The sequence below is a fragment of the Camelina sativa genome, chromosome 17, assembly GCF_000633955.1.
Source record: "Camelina sativa cultivar DH55 chromosome 17, Cs, whole genome shotgun sequence".
NCBI lineage: Eukaryota > Viridiplantae > Streptophyta > Magnoliopsida > Brassicales > Brassicaceae > Camelina > Camelina sativa.
The window spans coordinates 737289-762741 of NC_025701.1; the positions used below are offsets into that span (position 1 = coordinate 737289).

Sequence of the window (25453 nt, forward strand, 5' to 3'; positions counted from 1 at the left end):
TATATATATATCATAACATTCGAAATTATAATATTATTTAATTCTTTTTAATTTTAAGTTATTAATTCTAAAAAAAATAGAAAAGGGATTAAGGAAAATATACAGTTAATTACTAATTCTAAATTTTTGTAAATACTCAATTCTATATAAACATAGATCGTCTCATATTTAAATAATTTATTCAAGAACACTGCTTTCAACTTTTTTTAATAGGAAGGTAAATTTTTCTTATTTTTTTTAAACCAAATTTTCTCCTAATTTCTCTTTTTCAGTTGGGAATAGGTAAGATTAATATGTTGATCCAAAAAAAGATTAATATATGTCTTCTTTTCCTAATACTGTATTTTAAAATTTATTGTAATATTTTTAGATTTTTTTTTATTTAATTTATATTTTCATCTTTCAGTTACTTTGGATTTATATATTACCGTGCTTATAATTTTCTAGATAATAAGATTACTTTGGACTTTTTCTACTCTGTTGGAGGATTTCTCTCTACTTCGGAGTTCCTATCTCTCCTTTTCCCTCACCAAGATTCCACGTGATGCCAACGTCAGAGCCGATTGCCTAGCTCGCTCCTCACGATCTCTACCTTCAGAATCTACGTTTGTAAACTCGTATTCTCCTGTTTGGGCAACTAATCTGGGAGTTTTATTTTAATTATTATAGTTTGGTTGAAAAAAAAAAAAAAAAAAAAAGATTACGGGGATCATGACACCTGTCAAGTATACTGATGAGATGTTGGCATGTGTCAAAAAAAATTATTATTTTCCAAAACAGCTAATTAAGGTAATAACATTAAAAAATTATTATTTATCAAAAAAAGCTAATTAAGATAATACCATTAAATTTACATAAAATTTACATTATTATATCTAGGAAAATTTCTTAAATCAAAAAGGAAAATTGACAAAACTAATGAATTTTCTATTATACCCTAATTATATTATATGTGTTTTCTCAATTAGATTTTGACATGTATAAACAAAAAATAATTCATTAAGCATGTATAATATTTTTAATCAAGATACATACGGAACCATCGGCAATGACTATATCAGACGCATGGGATACAGACGGAACCATCAGCAATGACTATATCAGACGCATACAATCCCAAAGCAAACAACAAACAACATCGACCCACCGGCAAAACCAGGCCAATGAGAGTGTAAAGGTAAAACAACGACATCATTAGATCCAAATAGCACAATCATATATACTAGAAGTCTTCTGTTCTACGTGAAATAGGGTGGCAAATTTTATTGATGAAGTCAAAAGATCTAAGATTGTCACTTTTCTTTCTAGACAATTATCTTATAGAGTTTGTATATCGTTCTTTCATCTGTTTTCTATTCTATTATAGGAATTCACTGGAAGCATGTATATACGACTCAGATACATGAATTCAATACCTTGAACGGAAAAGTGAAACAAGGTTAGTTCGTTACTATAATGCAAATCTTTTCTATATATATTATCTTTAGTATACATGATAATTACTTATTTTCCAAATAATTTAACAAAATTCACTAAGGGGGTGTGTATTGGTTTAGGATTTAATGAGAATTTTAATGACTTTAAATTAAAGGATTCTGACAGATTGTTTAGAAAGTTTTTTACAACAAACGTTGATAGATATATTGGAAAACCATAAATCGTTGTTGATAGATCTATAGGAGCTCAAAGACTGACACCATGGTTTGCGGAAAGGTTTAAAAAAATTGATTTTGGCTACATATATCACCAAAATGCACTTATATTTTTAGTCAAGGATCCTGAGAGAATTTCATGATTGGTGACCTTCCTCGAAGTGATTGTCGGAACTGTGTGAGTGAAGACAAAACACAGGAAAAGATTATTTGTTGATTTGTAGGATCGATAAACAAGTTTTTAAAGTTTTCCAGACGTAACAAACCGGCCATCGAATATGTGTGGATCCACGAGCCGAGAATAGATGCAGGACCCACTTAAGAAGGTGAGCCCATGGATTGAGAGTGGACATGGACTTTCTAAGCATGGTGGCGGTTGAGGCGTTAGAGAAACAGATGCTACATTATGGTTGTGTTAATGACGTACATTTCCATGAATACATTGGGAAATTTAACATTAGTTACTATCAAAAAAACTTTGTGACGTTAGGAAAAGGTTTTTACTTTCATTGGTTGTCGGAGCAAGCCATTTTGAGATAGCAAAAAGACGTAAACATGTTCTCTCCACACAGAAGGAGGGCAGAGCTGAGGTTCTCCCTATGGTGTAGAAGGTTGGACACAATGTTATCTCTCCAAGGGAGGAAGGTGAAGGAGGTTTGATACAAGGTTATCTCTCCAAGTGAGGAAGGCGAAGCCAAAGTTCTCTCCATGGTAGGGGAAGTTGGACGCAAGGTTTTCTGCATAAGAGATGAGGCCGGAGCCGAGGTTTTTTCCATGATGGTCATACACTATTGTGATGATACATCATTGATTAGTATATTATGTAATATAATTTTTATTCAAAATATTTTTTGAGCCAACAATTTTAGTAATTAAAAAACTATGCAGAAATGAAAGTAAAATAATTAGTTTAATGTGTTCGTACAAACATTTTCTAGGTGGGTGATTATATTTGTAACATAGGGTATATTTAGGTATAAAAAAATATACTTTTAATTAAGGGAAAGAAAGGTCTTTTATGCTGAGCGAGTGAGTCACGAGTTTTATTTAGTGAGAGACGTAACGAGAGAGAGAGAGAGAGAGAGAGAGAGAGAGATGTTGATTGGGTTGGTGAGTGAGAAAGCTTGAGAGTGATTGTCATCCGGTGAGAGATTTGTAACATTCAGAGCTAAGATCTAGTGGAGTTCCACATTTGCTTTCGTATTTTGCTTTAGTTCTTTCACATCGGTTCAAATATAGATTAGGATTTCACCACCTTTTCCGTGAAATTACCAAAAAAAAAAATCAGAGCATCGATATCAAACCTCTTTCGAGCGGTTTCATTCACTTAATCTCTAGTCTCCGAACCGAGATCGCAACCAATCATGTGTCGCTGTTCCTTGGACGCTGGTCTATCAAACTGCTAAAGACAGCTGCTATCTATATTCTCCAAATCGATGAATTCCACGCCGTTGTTGTAGCTAGCGTAAGTTACTTCTGTTCTATCGGTTTGCACTGGTTTCTGCTCCTTGCTTTGCGTAACAGAGTTTTACTATTGAATCTGGCATGTACATTTGATTTTGCAGGTATGTTCAGGCTGGGACATTGATGAATAACTATGCAAATATATTTGGTCTTCTTACACGTCTGAGACAAGTGAGTGGCATTTATGGTTTTGTTGTTTCAGTTTACCAGCCAGTTCATGTTTTGGATGATATAAAATATGTAGATTTGTGATGAATTTTTTTGTTCTAGTGGCGCTAACACCAACTTGCTTGATGAGAACAAAAATGAGCTAGAATGCGGTGTTTGCCATGACCCAGCCAAGGACTACTTTGTAAGTGTTCCAAGTCGATATATTATTGTTGCTCTTTCATAATATCTTGACTCTGGTTTCTCAGTAACTGTATCTTCTGGAAACAGCTGCTATCGTTTTCCACTTTTGTTAAAGAATCATCAGATTACTATTGTTGGACCTAACTTGTTCGGTTAATATGTCTTTGGTTCTTTTACTTTGAAGGTGACTTCTTGTGCACATGTGTTCTGTAAATCTTTTTTGCTTGGTTCATCTACGTTCCTGGGAAAAGTCACCTGCCCGACATGCTCAAAACTAGTGAGTGTGGATGTTGATTGCACACCCAAAGCTGACACAGAACATCAGGCAAGCAAGACAAATCTTAAAGGATTTAGAGCCTCTAGCATTTTAAATCGGATAAACCTCAAGTGTTTTCAGACAAGTACAAAGATTAAGGCTTTGGTATGTGCTCTTTAAGATCTCTAATCTCCGTCTCTCCCATGGATAGTACCGTTTAAAGTTTATTTGGAGATTGGGGCCTTTTTATGGTGATCATAATATATATATATGTATGCAGAGAGAAGAAATCAGGTTCATGGTTGAAAGAGATGGGTCTGCCAAAGCAATAGTTTTCAGCCAGTTCACATCATTCTTGGACCTGATAAGTTACGCCCTGGGGAAGGTAATCTCAAGCGCAACCAACTACAACTTGCTATTACTATATGCTCCTTTAACATTTTCTTTTAATTTTTAATGAGACATTGAGTAAAAAAAATTTGGACTCATTGTATACAAAACAGTCTGGGGTTAGCTATGTTAAAGTGGTGGGAGGCATGTCCAGGGCAGCTAGAGATACTGCAGTNGGCATTTATGGTTTTGTTGTTTCAGTTTACCAGCCAGTTCATGTTTTGGATGATATAAAATATGTAGATTTGTGATGAATTTTTTTGTTCTAGTGGCGCTAACACCAACTTGCTTGATGAGAACAAAAATGAGCTAGAATGCGGTGTTTGCCATGACCCAGCCAAGGACTACTTTGTAAGTGTTCCAAGTCGATATATTATTGTTGCTCTTTCATAATATCTTGACTCTGGTTTCTCAGTAACTGTATCTTCTGGAAACAGCTGCTATCATTTTACACTTTTGTTAAAGAATCATCAGATTACTATTGTTGGACCTAACTTGTTCGGTTAATATGTCTTTGGTTCTTTTACTTTGAAGGTGACTTCTTGTGCACATGTGTTCTGTAAATCTTTTTTGCTTGGTTCATCTACGTTCCTGGGAAAAGTCACCTGCCCGACATGCTCAAAACTAGTGAGTGTGGATGTTGATTGCACACCCAAAGCTGACACAGAACATCAGGCAAGCAAGACAAATCTTAAAGGATTTAGAGCCTCTAGCATTTTAAATCGGATAAACCTCAAGTGTTTTCAGACAAGTACAAAGATTAAGGCTTTGGTATGTGCTCTTTAAGATCTCTAATCTCCGTCTCTCCCATGGATAGTACCGTTTAAAGTTTATTTGGAGATTGGGGCCTTTTTATGGTGATCATAATATATATATATGTATGCAGAGAGAAGAAATCAGGTTCATGGTTGAAAGAGATGGGTCTGCCAAAGCAATAGTTTTCAGCCAGTTCACATCATTCTTGGACCTGATAAGTTACGCCCTGGGGAAGGTAATCTCAAGCGCAACCAACTACAACTTGCTATTACTATATGCTCCTTTAACATTTTCTTTTAATTTTTAATGAGACATTGAGTAAAAAAAATTTGGACTCATTGTATACAAAACAGTCTGGGGTTAGCTATGTTAAAGTGGTGGGAGGCATGTCCAGGGCAGCTAGAGATACTGCAGTCAATAAATTTAAAGAAGACAAAAACTGCAGAGTTTTCTTAACGGGATTGAAAACTGGAGGGGTTGCTCTAAATCTAACAGCCGCTTCGCATGTAAGTGTTGTAGGCTAACAACTTATAACAGTTGCTATTAAAGCATGTGTGTTATTATTATTCACATTCGGGTGTTTGTGGTAAAATTGTGTAGGTGTTCATGATGGACCCGTGGTGGAACCCAGCTGCTGAGAGGCAAGCACAGGACAGGATACATAGGATCGGACAGTACAAGCCTATCAGGTTATACTTAAGTTCTCCTTCAATATCTCTTCTATATAATTGTTTGGCCGGGAAGAAAGAAGAAGAATTGGTTTGGATACATATATGTTTTGATTTGTGAAAAGTTTTAACAGGGTCGTAAGATTCATAATGGAGAAAACAGTGGAGGAAAGGATACTGACGCTTCAAAGGAAGAAAGAAGAATTGTTTGAAAGGTTATTAAACGAACGAATCTCAAATTTGCTGGTTTCTTGTTAATGTTAACCGTAAGAAGCTATTTTTGAAAAAATAATTTATGAAGACATATTATTTGCTCTGTTACAGTACGGTGGGTGACTCTGATGAAAACGCTGTACCAAATCTGACTGAAGAGGATATCATGTCACTGTTCGCATAACGAAATCGTGTATTAGAACATGACGCTTTCTTTTGTATAGGCAAAAAAAAAGAAGTTCACAAGATTAAGGTTCAATGTTCTTGGTCAAATTTTTTAAGAACAAGACACTCCGGCCTAACATGTATTTTTAGTGCTTCTTAATGGGATAGAAATTTGTATTCTTCCACGCAGTTTGTAAACGTCAGAGCTCTTCTTTGTTTCGGTGTTTTAACCAAAATTGGGCCGAATGTTTGTATAGACTGATACTAATCGGATCTCAAAACTCCTCCTTGTCGAAAATTATATTGAATTGGGCGAATGTTTGTATAGAATGAACTAGCTGTTTGAATTGAGCCATTGTACCGTTATCGTGATAAGTTTTATTAATTATACATGCCGGTCAATTAGTGAATATTAATATTCATCGTTTAGAATATGGGCTGGATTAATTATATGAATGGGCCTAATTATTAATAAGCCCAAACGCTTCGTATAGGAAAAAAATGAGTGCTCCGTATATATTATAAATAAATAATGGAATCTGCTTACTAGAGGAGAGAGAGAGAGAGAGAGAGAGAGAGAGAGAGATTCCTCTCCCCGTTTCTTCGATTTCATCTTCATCGCCGATTTTGCAAACGTCGATCCATCTCCGGTGAGCTCTCTGCTCTCTTCTCTCACTTTTACCCTTTTCAATTTTCATTCCGTAATCAATATTTGGTTTGGATAAAAAAACCTTGTAACTTGTTCGATTTCACTCCGTTGGCTGTTTTACGGTACCGGAATACAACTTTCTGGGAACTCTCTCTGGTTTTGATTTCGTATAATTCGGAGTTTTATTTTCTAGGCTCCGAATTTTTAAAGTGTTCCCCTGAACTCTCTAGGGTTAGTGATAATTAGTATTCGACTCAATTGAATTTTCTCGGGGGTTAATGAGATTTTCACTAATTTTTCTGTTATTACTGCTCTCAAGGTTTAGATTGGTTCTTATCGGAAGAAGAAGAAGAAGATGAGTAACACACCAGCAACGGCGGCGGCGGCGTCATCATCTAAATCCAAAGCTGCGGGAACTTCTCAGCCACAGGAAAAACGCAAAACCCTCTTTCAGAAAGAATGTAATGTGATTTTTCTTAAACACACTCTTTAGCTAAGAAGAACCCATAGATATATATTCTTCGTTTTGTGTGTTTCTGCTCACTTTGGGTTTTGCTTTGATATGATTTTTTCAGTGCAGCATATGATGTATGGATTTGGCGATGAGCAAAACGTAAGGCTACTACTACATAGATAGATGCCAAGAAGTAATAAGTAAGAGGTTATGACTGTTCTGAAGCCTAAAACTAATCTAAACTTCCTCTGTCTTCTTTAGCCACTTCCAGAGACTGTGGCGCTTGTAGAAGACATTGTTGTGGAGTATGTCACAGATTTGGTAGTGAACTTTTTTCTTTTCTGTTATGATGATCCATGTTTTACATTACAAGCAGATAGAAAAAAAACTAACTAGTGATGTTTTAATATGTCAGACACATAAGGCTCAAGAGATTGGTTCAAAGCGAGGTAGACTTCTTGTTGATGACTTCTTGTATCTTATCCGCAAGGTAAGTCTTTGTAAAAGTATACAAATCAAAGACTGAGACGGGTTATGTGGTTTTGTATTCTATATATATAATGATTTGTGTCCTTGACCCTGTTGTATGCAGGATTTGCCAAAACTGAACCGGTGTAGAGAACTGTTGGCGATGCAAGAAGAGCTCAAACAAGCTCGTAAAGCTTTTGATGTCGACGAAAAGGAGCTAGTTGATTGATCTTTCTCACTCACAAGTCACAAGTAAGCTTGTTTGTAGGTGACCTTTTGGAGTTAAAAAGATCTTAGTGATTAGTATTTGAATCTCAAGACTGTAAAAAACAAGTGGAATTGAAATTTAGATACATTTCATTTTTTACTAATTGAGCGAGTATTTTTACATGAAACAACAAACCCTTGAGGCTTAGAATGGTGTAGCAACTCAGGCTTCCTATAATAAACGCCAATGAAGTCATAAAGCCCGATGTAACAGTGAGTGAACCCAGTAATTTTATGTGCCACTCTTTTCAGAATTTGTGAAAAAGTTTAGGAAAGGTCTCTCTATCCACATTCTAGATCAAACGACAAATCATTTTTATTTGTTCATAGGCCAAAATTATATTATAGGATTGATTGTAAAATTGTGGGTTACATATTGATAACGAACAAAAAAATTGAAGTAACACTTGAGACGCTTTTGACCATCATCATACAAGGTCGTTGTGTTCTTTGTATTGCAAATACGAGATTTGCCTCTGCAACTTCATCTGTTCATAGAAGTTAGCAATGAACTCATCTGCTCTCACATCAACACCCTTCTCTTCTTCCTCCTCCTCTTGATGATCCTCAGCCGCAGGGTCACATTTCTCATGGCAAGAATCATCGTAGTAGCCGTATGATCTAGCATCATCCGTATCATTTTGACGGTCCAATTCGAAGTCGTAGTCAAAATCAACGGGAGGAGCAATGCAAGGTAAGAGGAACCTCATGGATGCAGGACGATGCATCTTAACGTTAAAGATTGGCGTCTCGTCGAAAGAGAGCTGTTTCTCGCCGTAACGAGAGATATAACTGTCGTTGTTAACGCTGTTATGATGAGCTAGCGCTTTGAGATGCTTGGAGAACAAGTTACGGAGCTCAAACATGTGCCATCTCTTGAAGATTCCACCTTTTCTTCCCCATAGAAGAGCCATTCTCACAATACTCCGAGCTCTCTGTGTTGCTACTGATCTGCTTTTCTTCTTTGATTCCCCCATGGATTTGTTTTATCAAGATCTGACTTCACTTGTTGATTGTTGTGTGTTTTTTGTTTGCTGCTTTGGTTCTTCAGGTGATGAATGAATGAGGCTGTTGACAGTTCTGTGTGTTTTGTATATATACAGAAGTAAGCAGCTTTTTGCAGTTTGGTTGACGCGGAAATAGAGATTGACGTATAAGTTATTCAATAAATTAAGTTCGTTTAAGGATCAAATTAAACGTTATTTTCATATTAAACTGGATGAGTGGATTCTATACGTGGGCTGTACGCGGGCAAGATCTGAGCTGTTTAGCCGTTTTGTTTGTTTCTTAATTTACATTTTTGTATCATTTGATTTGTTTTAATTTTAGTTTTTTCCTCACGAATATAAAATTAATCGTCTTTCACCACATTTACAGAAGGACATTTCAAGTTATAGGAAACTTAGAAGACGAATTAAGTGGAACCAAATTTTGTTTCTACAAAATGTGTTTTTTACTTTCTTTCTCAAACAGATTTTATATTTTAGTGTAGTATATAGAGATAAATGTCAATTAGTTACAACAGTTTTTCTGCAAAATATGAATACCTTTTTTATAAACCTACTCTAATCGTACTCTCTTGTTCTGGTATAAATTTTAACGCGTAGACATATTTTAGTAGACATAAATTCCACTAAATTACAAACAATGTGTTATATATTTTTCCAGACCATGTGCCTTTCTTTCTCAATATTATTATTGTCTACAAATTAACAATGTTATAATTATCACCGTCTTAAATAGTCAAAACTTACATAATTTTAGTAATTTAAAGGTTATTGGAAAGTAAGCGACTAGTTAGAAATAAAATAAGGAGGAAATCACATGACAACAAAAATTGTATGAATCTTATAAACTTCAATGCACTAAGAAAACAACTTCATCGTTGTTTGTCTACGTAGGTAAAATTATGATCTGGTCAGATACTTAATTATGAAGTTCAAACCATTATTAACGAACAAAAGTTAGATGATTGGACTTGATTAATAATAATGGTACAAAAGTATAATAGAGATTTACGTACGTACAATGGAAACTTCGTTGTAATCAAATAATAATTGTAGAAATAATCAGAGAGACAATTGTATATAATAAGCTTAAGAGAGAAGCTCTGGTTTGATTGGTTTAGTTTCGCTCTGCCGTTGAATAATGTCCTTACGGCTGTCTCGTTGTTTTATTTGTTTTCCACGCAACCGTGTCCTATCATAGTCATAGATTTTTTTTCTTATTTGGTTTAAAATCATAGATTTTGTTATGTCATGTACTTTTCATTTGGTTTTGCTAAAAATCATTAACATAGAAAATTTTGGGGAAAAACATACAGTACATGGGCATTGAATAGATTCAAATACAGATTTTAATTCGGTTCATACTAAATAAATCCGGTTTGATTTAGTTCAATTCAAACTGTTCACATTTTTGTTATATATCTCTGATCACCGCCTCCAATAAACCAAAATAGATATACAAATTTGTATTGACCAAAACGTTTACAAATGAAACCACATATATGGTCGATGTACATTGCATCTTTTACGTGGTAATACTTACGAACATGTTGGAACGTAGTGCAAAGCATGGAACCATGTTTTGTGGCAGATTATTCGTGCAAGTAACTTAGTTGTTCCTTCCTTTTTAATCAAACTTTCAATCATTCATTCAAGGACGTTTGTCTTTTTTTTCTTAATAATTGCGTCATATATTTCTCAACCAAATTGAGTTATTCTGTTAATTTTATACGTTTATTGGTATAACTATATAGTTAAGCTTTTCAACTTAAACCAAAAACTAAAACAAACCTACCTGTTTATGAGGATAAAACACATACAATATAGTATTGTTGTTTTGAATAATGTCCTTACGGCTGTGCGTTCGTAGTCGCATTCAATTGAAGAGTTAATACAAAACCTTAGCTAGGAATTAATCTGTATTTTATTGATTACGTTGCAACATAATTTTAGTTGACTAAACTTGCCAATTTTGATTAGAACCTTCTTCTTTTTTTTTGTTAGAACCATACATATATATTTTTTGTTTCTTTAATTAAGTTAACTACAGCAATAATTTATAAAATTAGTCAAGTTTTTAGGCTGTTCTTTCTTTTCTTGATTTTATTTGTTCCCATAACGACGGCAGAAAAATCGCACTGTTTTCTAGTTTTCGTTATAAAGTTTCTACTTCCCTTAAACCCCCTTGCCAATTTGACATCTTATTATTCAACCTCTATACTTCACAAAACCATCATTTACACCCACACTATACACAACACATAAATAGAAGATCCGTTGCACACAAACTAAAGCTCCTCCTCCTCGGAATCTTTCTTAGAAGAAAAAAAAATAATCTCTCTCCCTGTTCATCCGGGAGAAGATTTTTTGTTTTCTTCATCTTTCTGATATTTTGGTTCTATTTTTTTCCTCATGGAAACAAAATATCAGAATGATGATGATAAGGTTTTAACACAAAAGCAGAATGGTGATATACAATTAGAGATAGAGCAAATAAACAAGACTCCGACCATGAAGACGAAAAAGTTATCACGTGGGATGCACATGTTCTCCGTCGTCATGTACATGCTCCGTCGTCGCCGGAGGAGAAAGACCTTCAACACCAGGTTTTGGCGTCGAATTGTCGAGTCCGTACGTAAAGTCCGTTCCGAAATCACGATAATGCCGTCGTCCAATTTCATTAATACGATCGTTCTCCCTCCGGCTCCTCCTCCTCTTCCGGCCTGCACGGAGACGGGAGAAGAAGACGGTGTTGGTGTTGATGAATCCGGGGACCGTTTATCGGAGGCTGTCGAGGTTTTCACGGCGGCTTCTTCTTCGTCATCATCAGGAATCTCGGGATATGGATCAGCCATGTCCTTACGTGAGTTGGACTATCCTTATGATGATGATATTGACGAGGAAGATGAATGTTATAGTGATGTGGAAGGAGGAGATGATATGATAGATGAGAAAGCTGAGGAGTTCATCGTGAGGTTCTATGAGCAAATGAAGATGCAAAATCAGGTTTACACTGATCGTTGCAAAGCCAAGGGGATAATGAACTGATGATCTAGTTATGGTCTTATCGTATATGATTTTACGTCATCATCATGCATGGAGATGGGTTTACGTACGTGAGAATATGGATTGATTAATTTGGTCAGACGAAGGATCAATCTTCAGGTTTTTCTTGGTCGGTTTTGTTTTTTGGTATTACTATGATTTAATGAAATTCCTATAATTTTTTATTCATTTTTGTTTTGTAATTTGTGAATTGTGATTGTATTTCAATTAATGAAAAATAGGAAATGAAATAAATGTATGTGTGTTTGTGAGGGATATGAAATTTTGTGCTATATATTAATTAAAGTCTCAGTCAAAATACTATTATTTTCTGTGTGTTAAAATAAGCTCATATATCGAAACTTGGTAATATTATCAGCACATTTGACCCATACACTGAATTGAATTCTTTTTGAAAATTGAAGAATTTGATTTTTCCAGCCATATATACCGATGAACATGGACGAATAGAGATAAGTGAAATATCATAGCGAGTGATGGTAACGATTACACATTTTATTCCATTTAGTGAAAAACTCATAGAAACTACAGTGACAAATGAAGTTTCCGTAGCCAAGAATTGGATCTTCGCCATACGATTAGCCTACCAAGAGGAACCAACGGTGATGATCTCTCTGAACTCCAAGACCAATCCTCAAGATGATGCAAAAACCTCGACTCTTCAACTATGCATCAAAACCAAATGCCTCATTCTCCAACTACTTCATACGAATCAAAACACCAACCTCGGCGAATGCATTAGTGATCTATTTCTCGATGCGAGATTTGTTTCTATAGGAATAGGTATTGCCGAAACGGTCACTAAGCTCGGCTGGCAAAATAGAGTTGTTAAGAAAGTTGATGTTCGTGATTTGGTGAAGGTAAATTTTCCTTTTAGTTATGGTGAGAGATCAAGGCTTAGCTTGAAGGGTATGGCTTATGACTTGTTGGGATTTGGCTCGTGGAAACCGAAGAGGAAGATTTGTCCGACAGAGTTGGCTAATGAAGTTCTTGATGAAGAGGTGATTAAGTTCTTGTCCATCGACGCTTATGTTTGTTATGAAATTGGGTGTAAGATGCTTTAGAAAATGATTAAATATGTGGAAGAGCAATCTTGTGGTCTATTTATATTCTTTTGTTATTTGCTACTGTATTATTTATATCATTTAAGACAAGAGACAAATACCAAGGAAGGATTGCATATTTGAGTCCTAATTATTCTTCTTGAGCTAAAGAAACTTTGCTAAGCCGGCTCGGAATATCGGATTTGACGTTACCGGTTCTTACCTTGCGACTTCCAAACGGGAGGCCGTTGGCTGTACCGGACAATGCTCTAAAGGCAATAACTCTTCCAAACTGATATTTCCCATTCGAATCGTTCGATTTCTCCTCCACTTTTTCCTCATGATCATAACTATCCTTGTTCCATTCCCGGTTATCTCCGGTTTTCATTGCTGCCTAAGTTTTATGTAGATAACAAGAGGAAAAAGCTGTTTTTTTTTTCTTTTTCTTTTCATGTATACACAAGAAGATGGAGAAGGCAACACTGGCCAAATATTTATATGTGTACAAAGTAAGAAATGGGGTGAAGATTAGATTTACCAAAGGACAAGTAATGTGAAGCTTTAGTTTGAAGAAACTAATCCTGATCGGTGATAAACAACTTTTGTCATTTTTTCTTTTTGTTTTTTCGTACACTTCAAGTTTAACCTTTCACCTTTCGATTATATATATATATTTATTTTTTTTTTTTTTCTTCTTCTCAAATTTCTTCATTATGAGATCGGTGAACATCATTTTAGAAGAGTTACACACACTCAATGTCAAAGACGAATTTTTTGTAAATTATACTATAAATTTAAAATTGCAATCCAGCCTAATATGAATGTTTGTTGGCCATGTATTATTTATATCTTTATGCCTTCACGCCACACAGATTTTGGGTTGAAAGAGGAGTTGTAACTCACTGATCATACAAATACGTAAAGGACTATCAATATTTAACACCATGAAAAAGAAAGAAGGAGCATTGCTTGACATCGAAACATTCTCTTAAAATGGAATCCCCTATATATTAAAAGAGAAACATTCTTCAAGAAAAGCTGATGTGTCGTCGCTAGAGAACTCTGCACCCAATTTATTACTCCCTCTGTCTCACAAACATTGATGTTTTGAAATATTTTTTTGTCTCACAAAGATTGATGTTTTGTAAACTTCAAGAAGTAATCATTGAAAATATTTAAATTTTTGAATTGTTATAGGTTTATATTTTCTCTCTCTACCAAAAAGTAATTATAAATTAATTTACAAATTAAAATTAAAATTTTTCTTAATATGTGTGAAAGTGTCAAAACATCAATCTTTGTGAGACAGAGGGAGTATTTACCCTTAATATTTTATAATATTACATAAAACTGTCATTGCTATTTAATTTATTTATATACACAATATTTTGTTCCTATAAATTCTAAAATTGGTAAATATTATTTAAATATTAATAAATATATCCCCTATATGTTTTCAAAATTATTTTCAAAACCTATGTATTATAATATAATAAAAAATTAGAACATGAGATGTAAAAAAAAATATTTAAATCATATTTTCAAAAATATAAATAATATTATTTTTTATTGTTTAAAACTTTTTGACAAAAAAATTGAAATTAATTTTGAATAAATATTGGAAAATCTTTAAAAAAACAATTTGATGGCATCTTAATTTTATTTTAACCTATAAAATATTTAAACTTATGCAAATCCTAATTTTCAGTTTTCCATATAGAAAAATTCTAATATATAAGACTAACGTAAAGATTTCGAGAGACTGGGTTTTTATAGATAAAAAAATATTATACCTCTTATGGAGTATGGCTACCGGGATGGGTTTGACCCGCTTAAGAATTTACAAGTTTTATACAATTCTAATTAATCACTAATTCGGTAAACGTTAGATTCGGGTATATTGTTTTGTGAGTCTTAAATTTATGGTAAAACCTTTATTATTTCAAAAATCACAAACTGAATGAAACCAAACTAATATAAGTTTGAACTGTAAATGATTTAATAAATAATTATATCTATAAATGTAACTCTATGTGTATATAATATATTACAAACCTTATAATAAAAATAGTTTTTTGAAATCAATCACGCACGTACGTGCGGGTCCGTACCTAGTTTTCTCTTTAAGTCGTACAACTTTTGCCACTTCAATAGTTCAATTTTCTTTTCAATTGGATTCTCGTTCATTTGTAACTCTACTATAAGTATATCATCATCAATTAACCAAATCATTTCTCACTCGGGGTTACGTAACTTAACACTGTAACTACGTATATTTCTACGGCCTAGTGAGAAAACAACGGGCCGCTATTGGGCTACTTCATTTGATAAAGCCTCTTAGAATTATTAAAAGTCAAAAGAGACAGGTCAGTAAATCCAGTATCATTAATTAAACAAATCCCGCGATACCTTTTGTAGACGTTGTGATTTCAAATTCAAAAAGCTGTGGCAATATCGTGAATAATACTAAAGCCCAGGCCCAACATCGTCTTTTCACCGCCCATTGAACCCGTAGCCTCCACCTCTAGTCCCGGCGTCACTTTTTGTATAAAAGCACTCCCCGAAAACCCTGATTCTCCTCTACTTCTTCCTCTTCCTCTCTGACTCCTGAAAAAAAAAGAAAAATCAAAAAGGCTCGATCGAATCGTTGTTCGTCTATACACTAATTCCTTCAGAATCTAGTTGATTCGATTAAGCTACCATACCATGTCTTATAGACCGAGCGCGAAGACCGAGGTTCGTAGGAACAGGTACAAGGTATCTGTTGACGCCGATGAAGGTCGTCGGAGAAGGGAGGATAACATGGTGGAGATTAGGAAGAACAAGAGAGAGGAGAACTTGCAGAAGAAGAGACGTGAAGGCTTTACTGCTCCCTTGGCGTCACAGCTTGGCCAGGGTTTCTCCTCTTCTCTTCCTACTGAAACCAGAGTATGTTCTTCGTCTTCTACTACTATTTTTTGTTTCTCGTTTTTTTCTGTTGGTTCCGATTCAGATGGTTTTAGATTAGGGATTTGAATCTGATTGCGAACCTAGTTTAAGATCTGATGATGAATTTAAATGAAATTGTAAGCTTCTGATCTAGGTTAATTAGATTAGGACTATCGAATTTGAATTTTGAGGTATAGAGAACCCTAATTTGAGAAACTGAATTGGTTAGAGATGCTTGGTTGTTTCAATTGCAGTTGGAGAACTTACAACAGTTGGTTATCGGAGTAAGCTCGGAAGATAGAGACGCACAACTGGCGGCGACTGCTGGCTTAAGGAGATTGCTTTCAATTGGTTTGTGATTTATAAATCTCTTCTTCTTCAGATGGTTGTTTAGTTCCTTTTGGTTGTTTTTGCTTATTGTGGTTGATTTTGTTTTTGTAGAGCGAAGTCCTCCAATCACTGAAGTTGTTCAATCTGGTGTTGTTCCTCGCCTTGTGCAATTTCTTTCCAGGGATGACTTCACCCAGCTTCAGGTGAGCCTGCTTATTTATTATATATGTGTGGCTTTGTGTGTTTTTTTTAATTCTTGTTAACTTGCTGATTTGATTTTTCTCGTTGCTTCTTCTTTGTTCTATTATAGTTTGAGGCAGCTTGGGCGCTCACCAATATCGCTTCAGGGACGTCTGAGGACACTAAGGTCATTATAGAAAGTGGTGCTGTCCCTTCTTTCATCAAGCTTCTCAGCTCTCCTAGTGAGGAAGTCCGGGAACAGGTATAAGTTTAGCTTTTGATTTTTGTATAAATGTTTTGGCTAAGAAGCTGTTAGATCATATTGTTTGATGACTCTACTTTGCTTTCTTTCTCCTGATTACAGGCTGTTTGGGCATTGGGAAACGTCGCTGGTGACTCACCAATATGCCGTGATCATGTCCTCGGTTGCGATGCCATGATGTCTCTTCTGGCTCAATTCAACGAGCATTCAAAGCTCTCCTTGCTGAGGAATGCTACATGGACATTATCAAATTTCTGCAGAGGGAAGCCGCAACCAGCGATTGAGCAGGTTTCCTTTCATATAACTATCTGCCATATACACACCAATTGGATATGTTTTAAGTCTTCTCTTGCTTTTAAACCGTTTATTGATCTGAGATTGTTTCATTGCATTTGTTGAGCAGACAACACCAGCTTTACCAGTTCTTGAGCGCCTTTTGCATTCAACCGACGAAGAAGTTCTCACAGATGCATCATGGGCTCTCTCATATCTCTCTGATGGTACAAATGAGAAAATACAAACTGTTATCGACTCTGGTGTCATCCCTCGCCTTGTTGTGCTCTTAGCGTAAGTATATTTCTTTTAGCAACCAGTCACATATTCTTGATTCACATATATATCTTAAATCTGATCTTGTCATCTGTGTCTTCTTTAGTCATCCGTCGCCCTCAGTTCTGATTCCAGCTCTCCGTACCATTGGTAATATTGTTACCGGAGATGATATGCAGACTCAGGTACTAATACTATCCCTAATTGTCTTCCTTATTTGTTATACAAAATGTCGCCTATAGGTTTGGTGTTTACTTAGTAAATCATTTCTGTTATCTCCATTACAGGCGGTTATAGACAGTCATGCGCTTCCTGGTCTGTTAAACATATTGAAAAACACATACAAGAAGAGCATCACGAAGGAAACTTGCTGGACTATCTCTAACATTACAGCTGGGAACTCAAGTCAAATTCAAGTGAGTTACTTAACATTAACAACTAACAATGTCGAAAAACCTGGTTCTATTTGTATAAAACCAGAAGCCCTTTTCTCATTTGTATTTAACACTGAAACTTTTTGTTGTGCAGGAAGTGTTTAAAGCAGGCATTATTCAGCCTCTGATTAACTTGCTTCAGAACGGTCAGTTCGAAATTAAAAAAGAAGCTGTCTGGGCAATTTCTAATGCAACTTCTGGTGGCAGTCCTGACCAAATCAAGTAAGAAGAAAAAAAGCACAACAAAGCTCATTTTTTTCTTTCTGGTTAGTTGTAAACGACGATTCATGTAATTTGACTCTGTAATTCGTTGCAGGTTTCTCGTGAGCCAAGGCTGCATTAAACCACTGTGTGATCTCCTGACCTGTCCTGAGCCAAGGGTCGTCACAGTGACTTTGGAAGGTCTAGAGAACATTCTGAAAGTTGGTGAAGCCGACGCAGTTGAAGATAATGTCTATGCGCAGATGATTGATGAGGCAGGAGGTCTGGAGAAGATTGAGAATCTTCAGAGTCACGATAATAATGACATTTACGAGAAAGCTGTGAAAATCCTCGAGTCGTTTTGGGCTGAAGACGACGAGGGTGAAACTGGCGGTGCGGATGCTCCTCAGACTTATCAGCAGTCTTCCGGTTTCCAATTCGGAAACCAGGGTGGTCATGCTCCTATAGGTGGTTTCAACTTTGGTTGAAGGTTTATGTAGTAGAAAGAATCAAAGTTATTTTGAGTTGCTTCTGGACTCACGTGGTCGTTTTGAAATTTGTAGGGTGTTTCATTTCTTTGGTTACGTTTTGAATTTTAAAAGATTGGATATTTTTTTTGTCGCATTTGTGACGGAAATTAAAGTGTTATTATCTTTATTCTATTGTGTTCTTTTATTTTTTTTTGCTCTTCTGCTAAAAAAAGACTTGCAGAAGCCATTGTCTATCTTTCTTATTTACATCACTGTGATAGATTTTAATGCGTGACAGATTTTAATGTTGCGTATTAAATTGCAAATATCGAGTTTGGTGAAGCGTTGTAATGCTATTTTAATAGTCAAAATTGATTTTTTCATAAATGCGTGAGAAGTGATGAAACATAGAGACTTGTCTTTTTTGTTTTCGATAATAATTAGATAGAGAGTCGTTTTACAATTCCAATTAGCATATCACAAATTCACAATTAAATTTATTTGACGCTTTTTATCATTTTTCCCTGAAGCTTAATGCAAAGTTAAAGTACTCCATGGAATTTGCTTTCTGGAATAGAAGAGTAAGATTGACAAATCTACTATCTATTCTAGGGACACCGAGCAGCTTCTAAGCTTTTCTAGTCATTCTAATTTCGCCACGTCACTACCGACGAGACAGGACATTGACACGTGTCAACGCGAGGCTCACACTTTGGAAAACCAAAACGGCTAACTATAAAATAAAATAAAATCGCCACTACAAACTTCCCTAATCAGCTAGAAAACGCATAAAGGTTGATGATGATGCAATCCCGATTAGTAGCGTTTGCTACAGCGGCACGTTCCCGTGTTCGACCAATCGCACAAAGGCGTTTAGCGTTTGGATCTTCAACGTCTGGCCGCACCGCTGATCCAGAGATCCATTCTGGTAACGATGGAGCTGATCCAGCTATTTATCCGAGAGACCCCGAGGTATATATAATTCTTCGATTAAGTTTATCTTTTACTATTATTAATCATTGGTTTAATATGTATCTTTTTTAATAAATTTATAAGTACAGATGATGTTAAAAACTAATTAATCCGGATGTAAAAAATGTTTTGGTGCTTGCTTGTGTTGCAGGGTATGGATGATGTTGCAAACCCTAAGACAGCGGCCGAAGAAATAGTGGACGATACTCCACGACCGAGTCTAGAAGAGCAACCGCTTATACCACCAAAATCACCTCGCGCCACCGCGCACAAGCTAGAGAGTACTCCCGTCGGTCATCCGTCAGAACCCCATAACCAACAGAGACGAAAAAAGACAACCGCCTCTCCACCGTCGCTTGATTCCGTGAGCTGTGCCGGTTTAGACGGTTCGCCGTGGCCTAAAGACGAAGGTGAAGCGGAGGAGCAGAGGCGGAGAGAAGATGAGACAGAGACCGACCAAGAGTATTACAAACACCACAAAGCTTCTCCCTTATCAGAGATTGAATTCGCCGATACACGTAAACCTATAACGCAAGCCACTGATGGAACGGCGTACCCGGCTGGTAAAGACGTGATCGGATGGTTACCGGAGCAGCTTGACACGGCGGAAGAATCTTTGATGAAAGCAACAATGATATTCAAACGCAACGCGGAACGTGGCGATCCTGAAACGTTTCCTCATTCTAGAATCTTAAGGGAAATGAGAGGCGAGTGGTTTTAAACTAAAGAGACAATTATTGTCACAGTTGTCTAAATAAAATTACTTGTTTGAATTAGCTGCATTGAGACATTTTGGGTTCCTTACCAAAGTGAACAAACCCTACCTTTAAGCCCCAAAAACCAAGAGAATCTGTTCGAACATTGTGGACTACAGATATGAGATGGTCCAAAAAAGAGCTTTGTTCTTCAATTCGAAGCTGTAAAAATTTTAAATGGTATCAGATTCCAAAGTTTTAGCTTTTGAAGGTTCTTAAAAAGAAAAGTCAAGTTCTTTAAAAAGCCATGATCTTTCATCTTACTTCTCCTCATCTTGAGAATGGAGTCGTTCCTCTGTTTCATCTCTCTGTTTTTGATATCATCACAATCTGTTGCGTTGAGTATAACAGAGAAACCAGAGATAGAATGTGCAATGTGTTTAGAATGCGAGAATCCATGTGATCAGCCACCTCCTCCGTTGCCCTCACCCCCACCGCCTCCGCCACTAGAATTTCTCTGTCCCCCGCCGCTTCCTCCACCTCCACCGCCGGTAGAGATTTTCTGTCCGCCGCCGCCTTCTCCACCACCTCCATCTCCTTCCCCGCCCCCGCCTTCTCCTCCACCTCCTCCTTCACCGCCACCACCATGTAATCACTGCCCGTTACCGCTTCCACCGCCGTTGCCGCCGGTTTGCAATGAATGCGTTCCTAACAAGCCTAGACCACCGATCATTATCACCGCCGCAGCAGCTATGCCAGAGATCTCTGCTTCCATCAGCTTAATGATTGCTCTATTCGCCTTTCTAGTTTCCTCTCTAATTCAATAATCTTTGTAGCGATCTTTTAATTCTATTCGTTGTCTCTCTTCGTTAGTAATTCTTACACTCATCATAAAGGAATTTAATTTCTGATATAACCAAAATTTAGCAGGATGTTAAACTTTTTAGTTTTCAGTATGTCTTTTGATCTCTAAGATTCGATGTTTCAAACGCATATATCATGCATGTGTGTTTGCATTTACAATAAAAGTCAACTCTTTACAAATTTTCTCTTTTAGAAATATTCTCTTTTCTCTTTTAGAATTATTCTCTTTTAGAATTATCCTCTCTGTTTCAAAATATAGGCTGTTTTAATGAAAACATGCATATTAAAAAATAGTTACTTTTAAAGAGTTTAACCAATCATAAATAAGTCTGCATAATATAAATATAAATTTAATCTAAAAGTTGCATAGAAAGTTGGAAATATCTTATACTCCCTCTGTTTCATAATAAGTGTCATTTTGACACTTTACACACAAATTAAGAAAACATATTTAAATATCTCTTATACCCTTAAAATTGATATTGACTCTTGATATTTTTCAATGAATATGAGGTTAAAGTTGGAAATTTATGCTTAATATTACATTGAAAATCTAAAATGACACTTAATTTGAAACAAAAAAATCAGGCCAAAATGACACTCTTTGTGAAACAGAGGGAGTATTAATAAATAAAAATATTTTTTTAAACATTCTTTATTAAGGGAACGGAGGGAGTAAAAAAAAAAAAAAAGTCAAAGAAGAATTATCTTTAATTAATGTTTGCAAATATTTTCTTGTCGCTAAGTAGTGTACATAGCATATTAAGTAAGTCGGATAAATATTATCGTTGTGCCATCACTTTGAGTTTTTTACTGTCTTAATCGTTTTTAAAAGTGCAAGTTACTTTAATTTGACAAATTGTAAGGAAAAACGCAAATATACAAGAAAATAACGAAATTTCAATGCTATGAGTATTTACTTTGATTTGACAAATTAAATGAAAAAACGACAAAGACAGTTGTACGAACTTGTAACCTAGTGGATATCAATGAGATAGATATGGGGTTAAATTGTAGACATCATTTATGAACTTGTTGAAGCCAATGTCGACTATCAGAAAATGTAAACATTGTTATACATAGTATCTTACTCTATAAATTTGTTTCCTAGTTACTGTAGTTAACATGCAATATCGTCGTATATGTTAGGAAAAATCAGATTTTGAATTACGAAAACAATTTATAACCATGCATTTTTTACATTGAAGAAACAAAAAAAAGGGGTACGGACGATTACTATTGATTTCAAAATACTTAGTAATTAATTGTATTGGATTTGAGTTAAAGACATATGACAGACAGATGATTAATGGACCGGGTTAATTACAGCTGGAAAAGTGACAGATAAACCGAAAAAGTAAAAGAAGAAAGTGACGAAAAAGAAGACGCGAGGTTCTCTCATCATCGTTCATTCATACCATAGTGCACGTACGTACGTGTTAGATTCTTGTCTTTTGAAGCAGCAAAATAAAAGATTCGAAATGGTCAAGTGTGGTGTGACTGTGTCAGTCTTTACCAACGCCGTATTAAATGGTCTGGTTCTAGTAGTTTACTCATCTCTCGCGGGACCTCATTCCCAAGGCAAGAGAATCGTCATTAGTTCATTTTAATTAAAGTAAGATTACGAATAGACAAAACACCTTTTAATCAACAACGACAAAAGAGGCTCTCTCGAGTTTAGCTAAATGTTAGTTAAATATACTGACCCTGTAAAATAGCATTATAAAATTAAACCAACAAAAAGAAGATATAGGTATCATCTAAGAAAATTAATCGGGCACGATAATATGGTCGGTGTTGGTTAGGTTGGGTCGACGTTTCGCTGAAGCTTCTCTCTTATACAATTGTTTTTGTCTAACCTATAACAGTTTGTACTTAAAACATGCGCCATGTCAAAAGAGATCTAAACATCATTACATTATTATAAACTGGTAAGTAAAGAGAAAGTGAAAGTACATATACAGTACCTAGAAATAGAATCATCACCCACCAGCCCTCAAAGACAAAGACGACACTGACATTTGCTCTTCACAATAATTAATTCCTTTAATTATACATCTTTTACTTTCACGTATCCCACTTGCTTAAATTAGTCCACATTTAATTTTTATTATATAGTATTTTTAATAGTAACACTTTTAAATAATAAAATAAAAAATTATTTCAACCACTATAAATACGAATATATTACACTATCCTCTCTCTCACTCTCTCTGTTTGTGTAATTCCTTTTGGCAAATTAAAAAAAATTAATCTCTTCTTCTTCTTCTTCTTCTTGTTCCTTAATTGTAAATCTCTTAAAAAATAAAACAACAAACAAGCGCAGACGAGCAAACGAGTAAATAGCAGAGGAGAAGAGAAGGCGCAGAGTAGCATTGACATGCGAAATGTGCCTCTCAGTTTTGTGTTCTTCTTCTTCTTATCCTACGCCTCCTCTTTCAATCTCTCCACCATGAAGGTGACGAAGGCGAAGAAGGTTCTTCTTCTCTGATTTGTTCGTATCGTACTTTCTTCTTTCTTCTTCTTCTTCTTCTTCTTCTTCTTCTTCTTCTTCTTCTTCTTCTTCTTCTTCTTCTTCTGCATTCTCGCCATGCATTGGATTACGAGATTCTCCGCCGTCTTCTCCGCCGCATTAGCCATGATTCTCCTCTCCCCTTCGCTCCGATCCTTTTCCCCCGCCGCAGCTATCAGATCCTCGTCGCATCCCGATTCCGGCGAATTCAAATCCCGACATCACTCATCCTCCTCCTTTAGAGAATCTCCAATTTTTCGTAACGCCGACCAATGCAGATCTTCCGGCGAAGATTCCGGCGTCTGTAACCCTAATCTCGTCCACGTGGCCATAACTCTCGACATCGATTACCTCCGCGGCTCAATCGCAGCCGTCAATTCAATCCTCCAACACTCGATGTGTCCTCAGAGCGTCTTCTTCCACTTCCTCGTCTCCTCCTCCGAGATTCAAACCCTAGAATCTCTCATCCGCTCCACTTTCCCCAAATTGATCAATCTCAAGATTTACTATTTTGCCCCTGAGACCGTACAGTCCTTGATCTCCTCCTCCGTGAGGCAGGCCCTAGAGCAACCGCTCAATTACGCCAGAAACTACTTGGCGGATCTGCTCGAGCCTTGCGTCAAACGTGTCATCTACTTGGATTCGGATCTCATCGTCGTCGATGACATTGTCAAGCTTTGGAAAACGAGTCTAGGCCCGAGAACAATCGGAGCTCCGGAGTATTGTCACGCCAATTTCACTAAATACTTCACCGGAGGTTTCTGGTCTGATCAGAGGTTTAACGGAACGTTCAAAGGGAGGAACCCTTGTTACTTCAATACTGGTGTCATGGTGATTGATCTCAAGAAATGGAGACGATTTAGTTACACGAAACGGATTGAGAGATGGATGGAGATTCAGAAGATGGAGAGGATCTATGAGCTTGGCTCTCTTCCTCCGTTTCTTCTGGTTTTTGCTGGTCACGTTGCTCCCATCTCACATCGGTGGAATCAACATGGGCTTGGTGGTGATAATGTTAGAGGTAGCTGCCGTGATTTGCATTCTGGTCCTGTGAGTTTGCTTCATTGGTCAGGTAGTGGTAAGCCATGGCTAAGGCTTGATTCCAAGCTTCCATGTCCTTTAGACACTTTGTGGGCACCTTATGATTTGTATAAACACTCCCATTGACGCCCGAGTTCCCCCCAGTTTTTGCATTCACAGGTAAAACTATCTACACAAAACTTTGTTCAATTGCAGTGTCATTTTGCTTATTGTCTGTGTTTGTTGTTCATCAATGGTTGAGTTGGGGGGTTGGCTTTTTTACTCGTTCTAGCATATGTGAAGTTTTTACCTCTGCTGGCTTAGCTTTTTCTTTGGCACTCATAGTGTTTTACATAAACAGAAAGATGGAAGCTTTATAGTTAAATAATACTCATTGTTGTCCAATTGGTGGAGATTGTAATAGTGGGAGTTGGGTTAGTGGTAGGGCACATTTCTTGGTCTTTACAGAACCTGATGCGTTGTGGAACATTATGAGCACACTGCTCCAGTGATTGTTTAACCTTTATTTTTTGGTAGTTTCTTAGTGCTTTTTTAGCTTTGTAGAGGTCTGAGATATGCACATATGAACATGATTGAGCAACTCCAAAGGATCTCGAATCTTTACCTAGTTTCTGTATGCACATAAGCCACTTCTTGGTCACTGTTTTGTTTCAAAGAATCTGATGTATTATCATCAGCTTTTGTAACAAATTGAAATCTGTAACTCGCCAGTCACTTTCTGAAAGTTTACTTTTGTGGGATCAAATCGCTTTTTAAAATAAGTTATGGACTTGTTGCTTGCATATGCTGATTCCTCCTTAGTAGCATTGTTCAGAATCACAAATCTCATCTTAAGTTGGGTTTTGTTTGTTTTAAACAGCCAAAAAATGAGGACTCAACCGAAGATTAGCTGAGTTTTTTCATTTGGTGGTCCAGACCGAGTGGTTTTCAACTGGAAACAATTATGTTGAAGACCTTGCCGGAACAGCACTATAGTAGTAGTGTTGCTTCAGAGAGTTCAACAAGAGTGGAGATACGATTTTAGAAGAGTGAACTTCTTTATAAGAGTACTGTACGAATATGTTTTTGTGCGAAGAAGAAATTAAATAAAAATATAGTTAGGGTTATTCAAACATAGCTCACAAGGTTAAAGCGTTTTTGTTGTTT

At 36.1% G+C, this 25453-nt stretch overlaps 9 protein-coding genes and 1 long non-coding RNA gene across 12 annotated transcripts; 9 read left to right on the plus strand and 1 right to left on the minus strand.

The window, feature by feature from the left end:
* On the plus strand, positions 2689-4287 carry LOC109130034. Its single transcript, XR_002036207.1, has 6 exons — positions 2689-3117; positions 3218-3287; positions 3387-3468; positions 3652-3888; positions 4004-4108; positions 4227-4287. It is a non-coding gene; the product is annotated as an uncharacterized LOC109130034 (long non-coding RNA).
* Positions 4359-6232, plus strand: LOC104759050 (ATP-dependent helicase rhp16-like). Its single transcript, XM_019239225.1, has 7 exons — positions 4359-4464; positions 4648-4884; positions 5000-5104; positions 5223-5375; positions 5470-5558; positions 5672-5752; positions 5862-6232. Exons 3-7 carry the CDS (start codon positions 5018-5020, stop codon positions 5932-5934), a joined length of 483 nt encoding a protein of 160 aa, XP_019094770.1. The 5' UTR covers positions 4359-4464; positions 4648-4884; positions 5000-5017; the 3' UTR covers positions 5935-6232.
* LOC104754366 (transcription initiation factor TFIID subunit 13-like) lies at positions 6468-7857 on the plus strand. Of its 3 annotated transcripts, none has more exons than XM_010476541.2 (6): positions 6468-6565; positions 6884-7025; positions 7140-7177; positions 7280-7339; positions 7434-7508; positions 7611-7857. In XM_010476541.2, exons 2-6 carry the CDS (start codon positions 6920-6922, stop codon positions 7713-7715), a joined length of 384 nt encoding a protein of 127 aa, XP_010474843.1. In that variant the 5' UTR covers positions 6468-6565; positions 6884-6919; the 3' UTR covers positions 7716-7857. The 3 variants fall into 3 exon arrangements, with proteins under 3 accessions (XP_010474843.1, XP_010474845.1, XP_010474844.1); XM_010476543.2 differs by having other exon boundaries at positions 6474-6565; positions 6890-7025; XM_010476542.2 differs by lacking the exon at positions 6468-6565 and adding an exon at positions 6567-6795.
* Positions 7956-9010, minus strand: LOC104754367. The gene has a single exon (XM_010476544.1). The coding sequence runs from the start codon at positions 8728-8730 to the stop codon at positions 8182-8184; it is 549 nt and encodes a 182-aa protein (XP_010474846.1). The 5' UTR covers positions 8731-9010; the 3' UTR covers positions 7956-8181.
* On the plus strand, positions 10973-12106 carry LOC104754368. The gene has a single exon (XM_010476545.1). The coding sequence runs from the start codon at positions 11173-11175 to the stop codon at positions 11806-11808; it is 636 nt and encodes a 211-aa protein (XP_010474847.1). The 5' UTR covers positions 10973-11172; the 3' UTR covers positions 11809-12106.
* On the plus strand, positions 12303-12890 carry LOC104759052. Its single transcript, XM_010482023.1, has one exon. It carries the CDS (start codon positions 12303-12305, stop codon positions 12888-12890), a length of 588 nt encoding a protein of 195 aa, XP_010480325.1.
* Positions 15427-18415, plus strand: LOC104754369 (importin subunit alpha-6). Its single transcript, XM_010476546.2, has 10 exons — positions 15427-15797; positions 16052-16148; positions 16239-16330; positions 16438-16569; positions 16672-16857; positions 16973-17136; positions 17225-17303; positions 17406-17534; positions 17647-17774; positions 17869-18415. The coding sequence occupies exons 1-10, from the start codon at positions 15576-15578 to the stop codon at positions 18239-18241; spliced, it is 1602 nt and encodes a 533-aa protein (XP_010474848.1). The 5' UTR covers positions 15427-15575; the 3' UTR covers positions 18242-18415.
* On the plus strand, positions 18971-19977 carry LOC104754370. The gene is made up of 2 exons (XM_010476547.2): positions 18971-19195; positions 19347-19977. The coding sequence occupies exons 1-2, from the start codon at positions 19022-19024 to the stop codon at positions 19914-19916; spliced, it is 744 nt and encodes a 247-aa protein (XP_010474849.1). The 5' UTR covers positions 18971-19021; the 3' UTR covers positions 19917-19977.
* On the plus strand, positions 20216-20934 carry LOC104759053 (sulfated surface glycoprotein 185-like). The gene has a single exon (XM_010482024.2). It carries the CDS (start codon positions 20232-20234, stop codon positions 20715-20717), a length of 486 nt encoding a protein of 161 aa, XP_010480326.1. The 5' UTR covers positions 20216-20231; the 3' UTR covers positions 20718-20934.
* LOC104754371 (probable galacturonosyltransferase-like 5) lies at positions 22999-25438 on the plus strand. The gene is made up of 2 exons (XM_010476548.1): positions 22999-24466; positions 25167-25438. The coding sequence occupies exon 1, from the start codon at positions 23345-23347 to the stop codon at positions 24431-24433; it is 1089 nt and encodes a 362-aa protein (XP_010474850.1). The 5' UTR covers positions 22999-23344; the 3' UTR covers positions 24434-24466; positions 25167-25438.

Coding starts and splice junctions, on each gene's coding strand:
- LOC104754371 (XM_010476548.1), top strand. CDS start 23,345: ATGCATTGGATTACGAGATTCTCCGCCGTCTTCTCCGCCGCATTAGCC.
- LOC104754367 (XM_010476544.1), bottom strand. CDS start 8,730: ATGGGGGAATCAAAGAAGAAAAGCAGATCAGTAGCAACACAGAGAGCT.
- LOC104754370 (XM_010476547.2), top strand. CDS start 19,022: ATGATGATGCAATCCCGATTAGTAGCGTTTGCTACAGCGGCACGTTCC. Junction 19,196..19,346: donor TTTATCCGAGAGACCCCGAG/GTATATATAATT, acceptor CTTGTGTTGCAG/GGTATGGATGATGTTGCAAA.
- LOC104754369 (XM_010476546.2), top strand. CDS start 15,576: ATGTCTTATAGACCGAGCGCGAAGACCGAGGTTCGTAGGAACAGGTAC. Junction 16,570..16,671: donor GTGAGGAAGTCCGGGAACAG/GTATAAGTTTAG, acceptor TCCTGATTACAG/GCTGTTTGGGCATTGGGAAA. Junction 17,137..17,224: donor CGCCTTGTTGTGCTCTTAGC/GTAAGTATATTT, acceptor TGTCTTCTTTAG/TCATCCGTCGCCCTCAGTTC.
- LOC104754366 (XM_010476541.2), top strand. CDS start 6,920: ATGAGTAACACACCAGCAACGGCGGCGGCGGCGTCATCATCTAAATCC. Junction 7,178..7,279: donor GATTTGGCGATGAGCAAAAC/GTAAGGCTACTA, acceptor TGTCTTCTTTAG/CCACTTCCAGAGACTGTGGC. Junction 7,509..7,610: donor TCTTGTATCTTATCCGCAAG/GTAAGTCTTTGT, acceptor TGTTGTATGCAG/GATTTGCCAAAACTGAACCG.
- LOC104759050 (XM_019239225.1), top strand. CDS start 5,018: ATGGTTGAAAGAGATGGGTCTGCCAAAGCAATAGTTTTCAGCCAGTTC. Junction 5,376..5,469: donor ATCTAACAGCCGCTTCGCAT/GTAAGTGTTGTA, acceptor AAAATTGTGTAG/GTGTTCATGATGGACCCGTG. Junction 5,753..5,861: donor AAAGAAGAATTGTTTGAAAG/GTTATTAAACGA, acceptor GCTCTGTTACAG/TACGGTGGGTGACTCTGATG.
- LOC104754368 (XM_010476545.1), top strand. CDS start 11,173: ATGGAAACAAAATATCAGAATGATGATGATAAGGTTTTAACACAAAAG.
- LOC104759053 (XM_010482024.2), top strand. CDS start 20,232: ATGGAGTCGTTCCTCTGTTTCATCTCTCTGTTTTTGATATCATCACAA.
- LOC104759052 (XM_010482023.1), top strand. CDS start 12,303: ATGGTAACGATTACACATTTTATTCCATTTAGTGAAAAACTCATAGAA.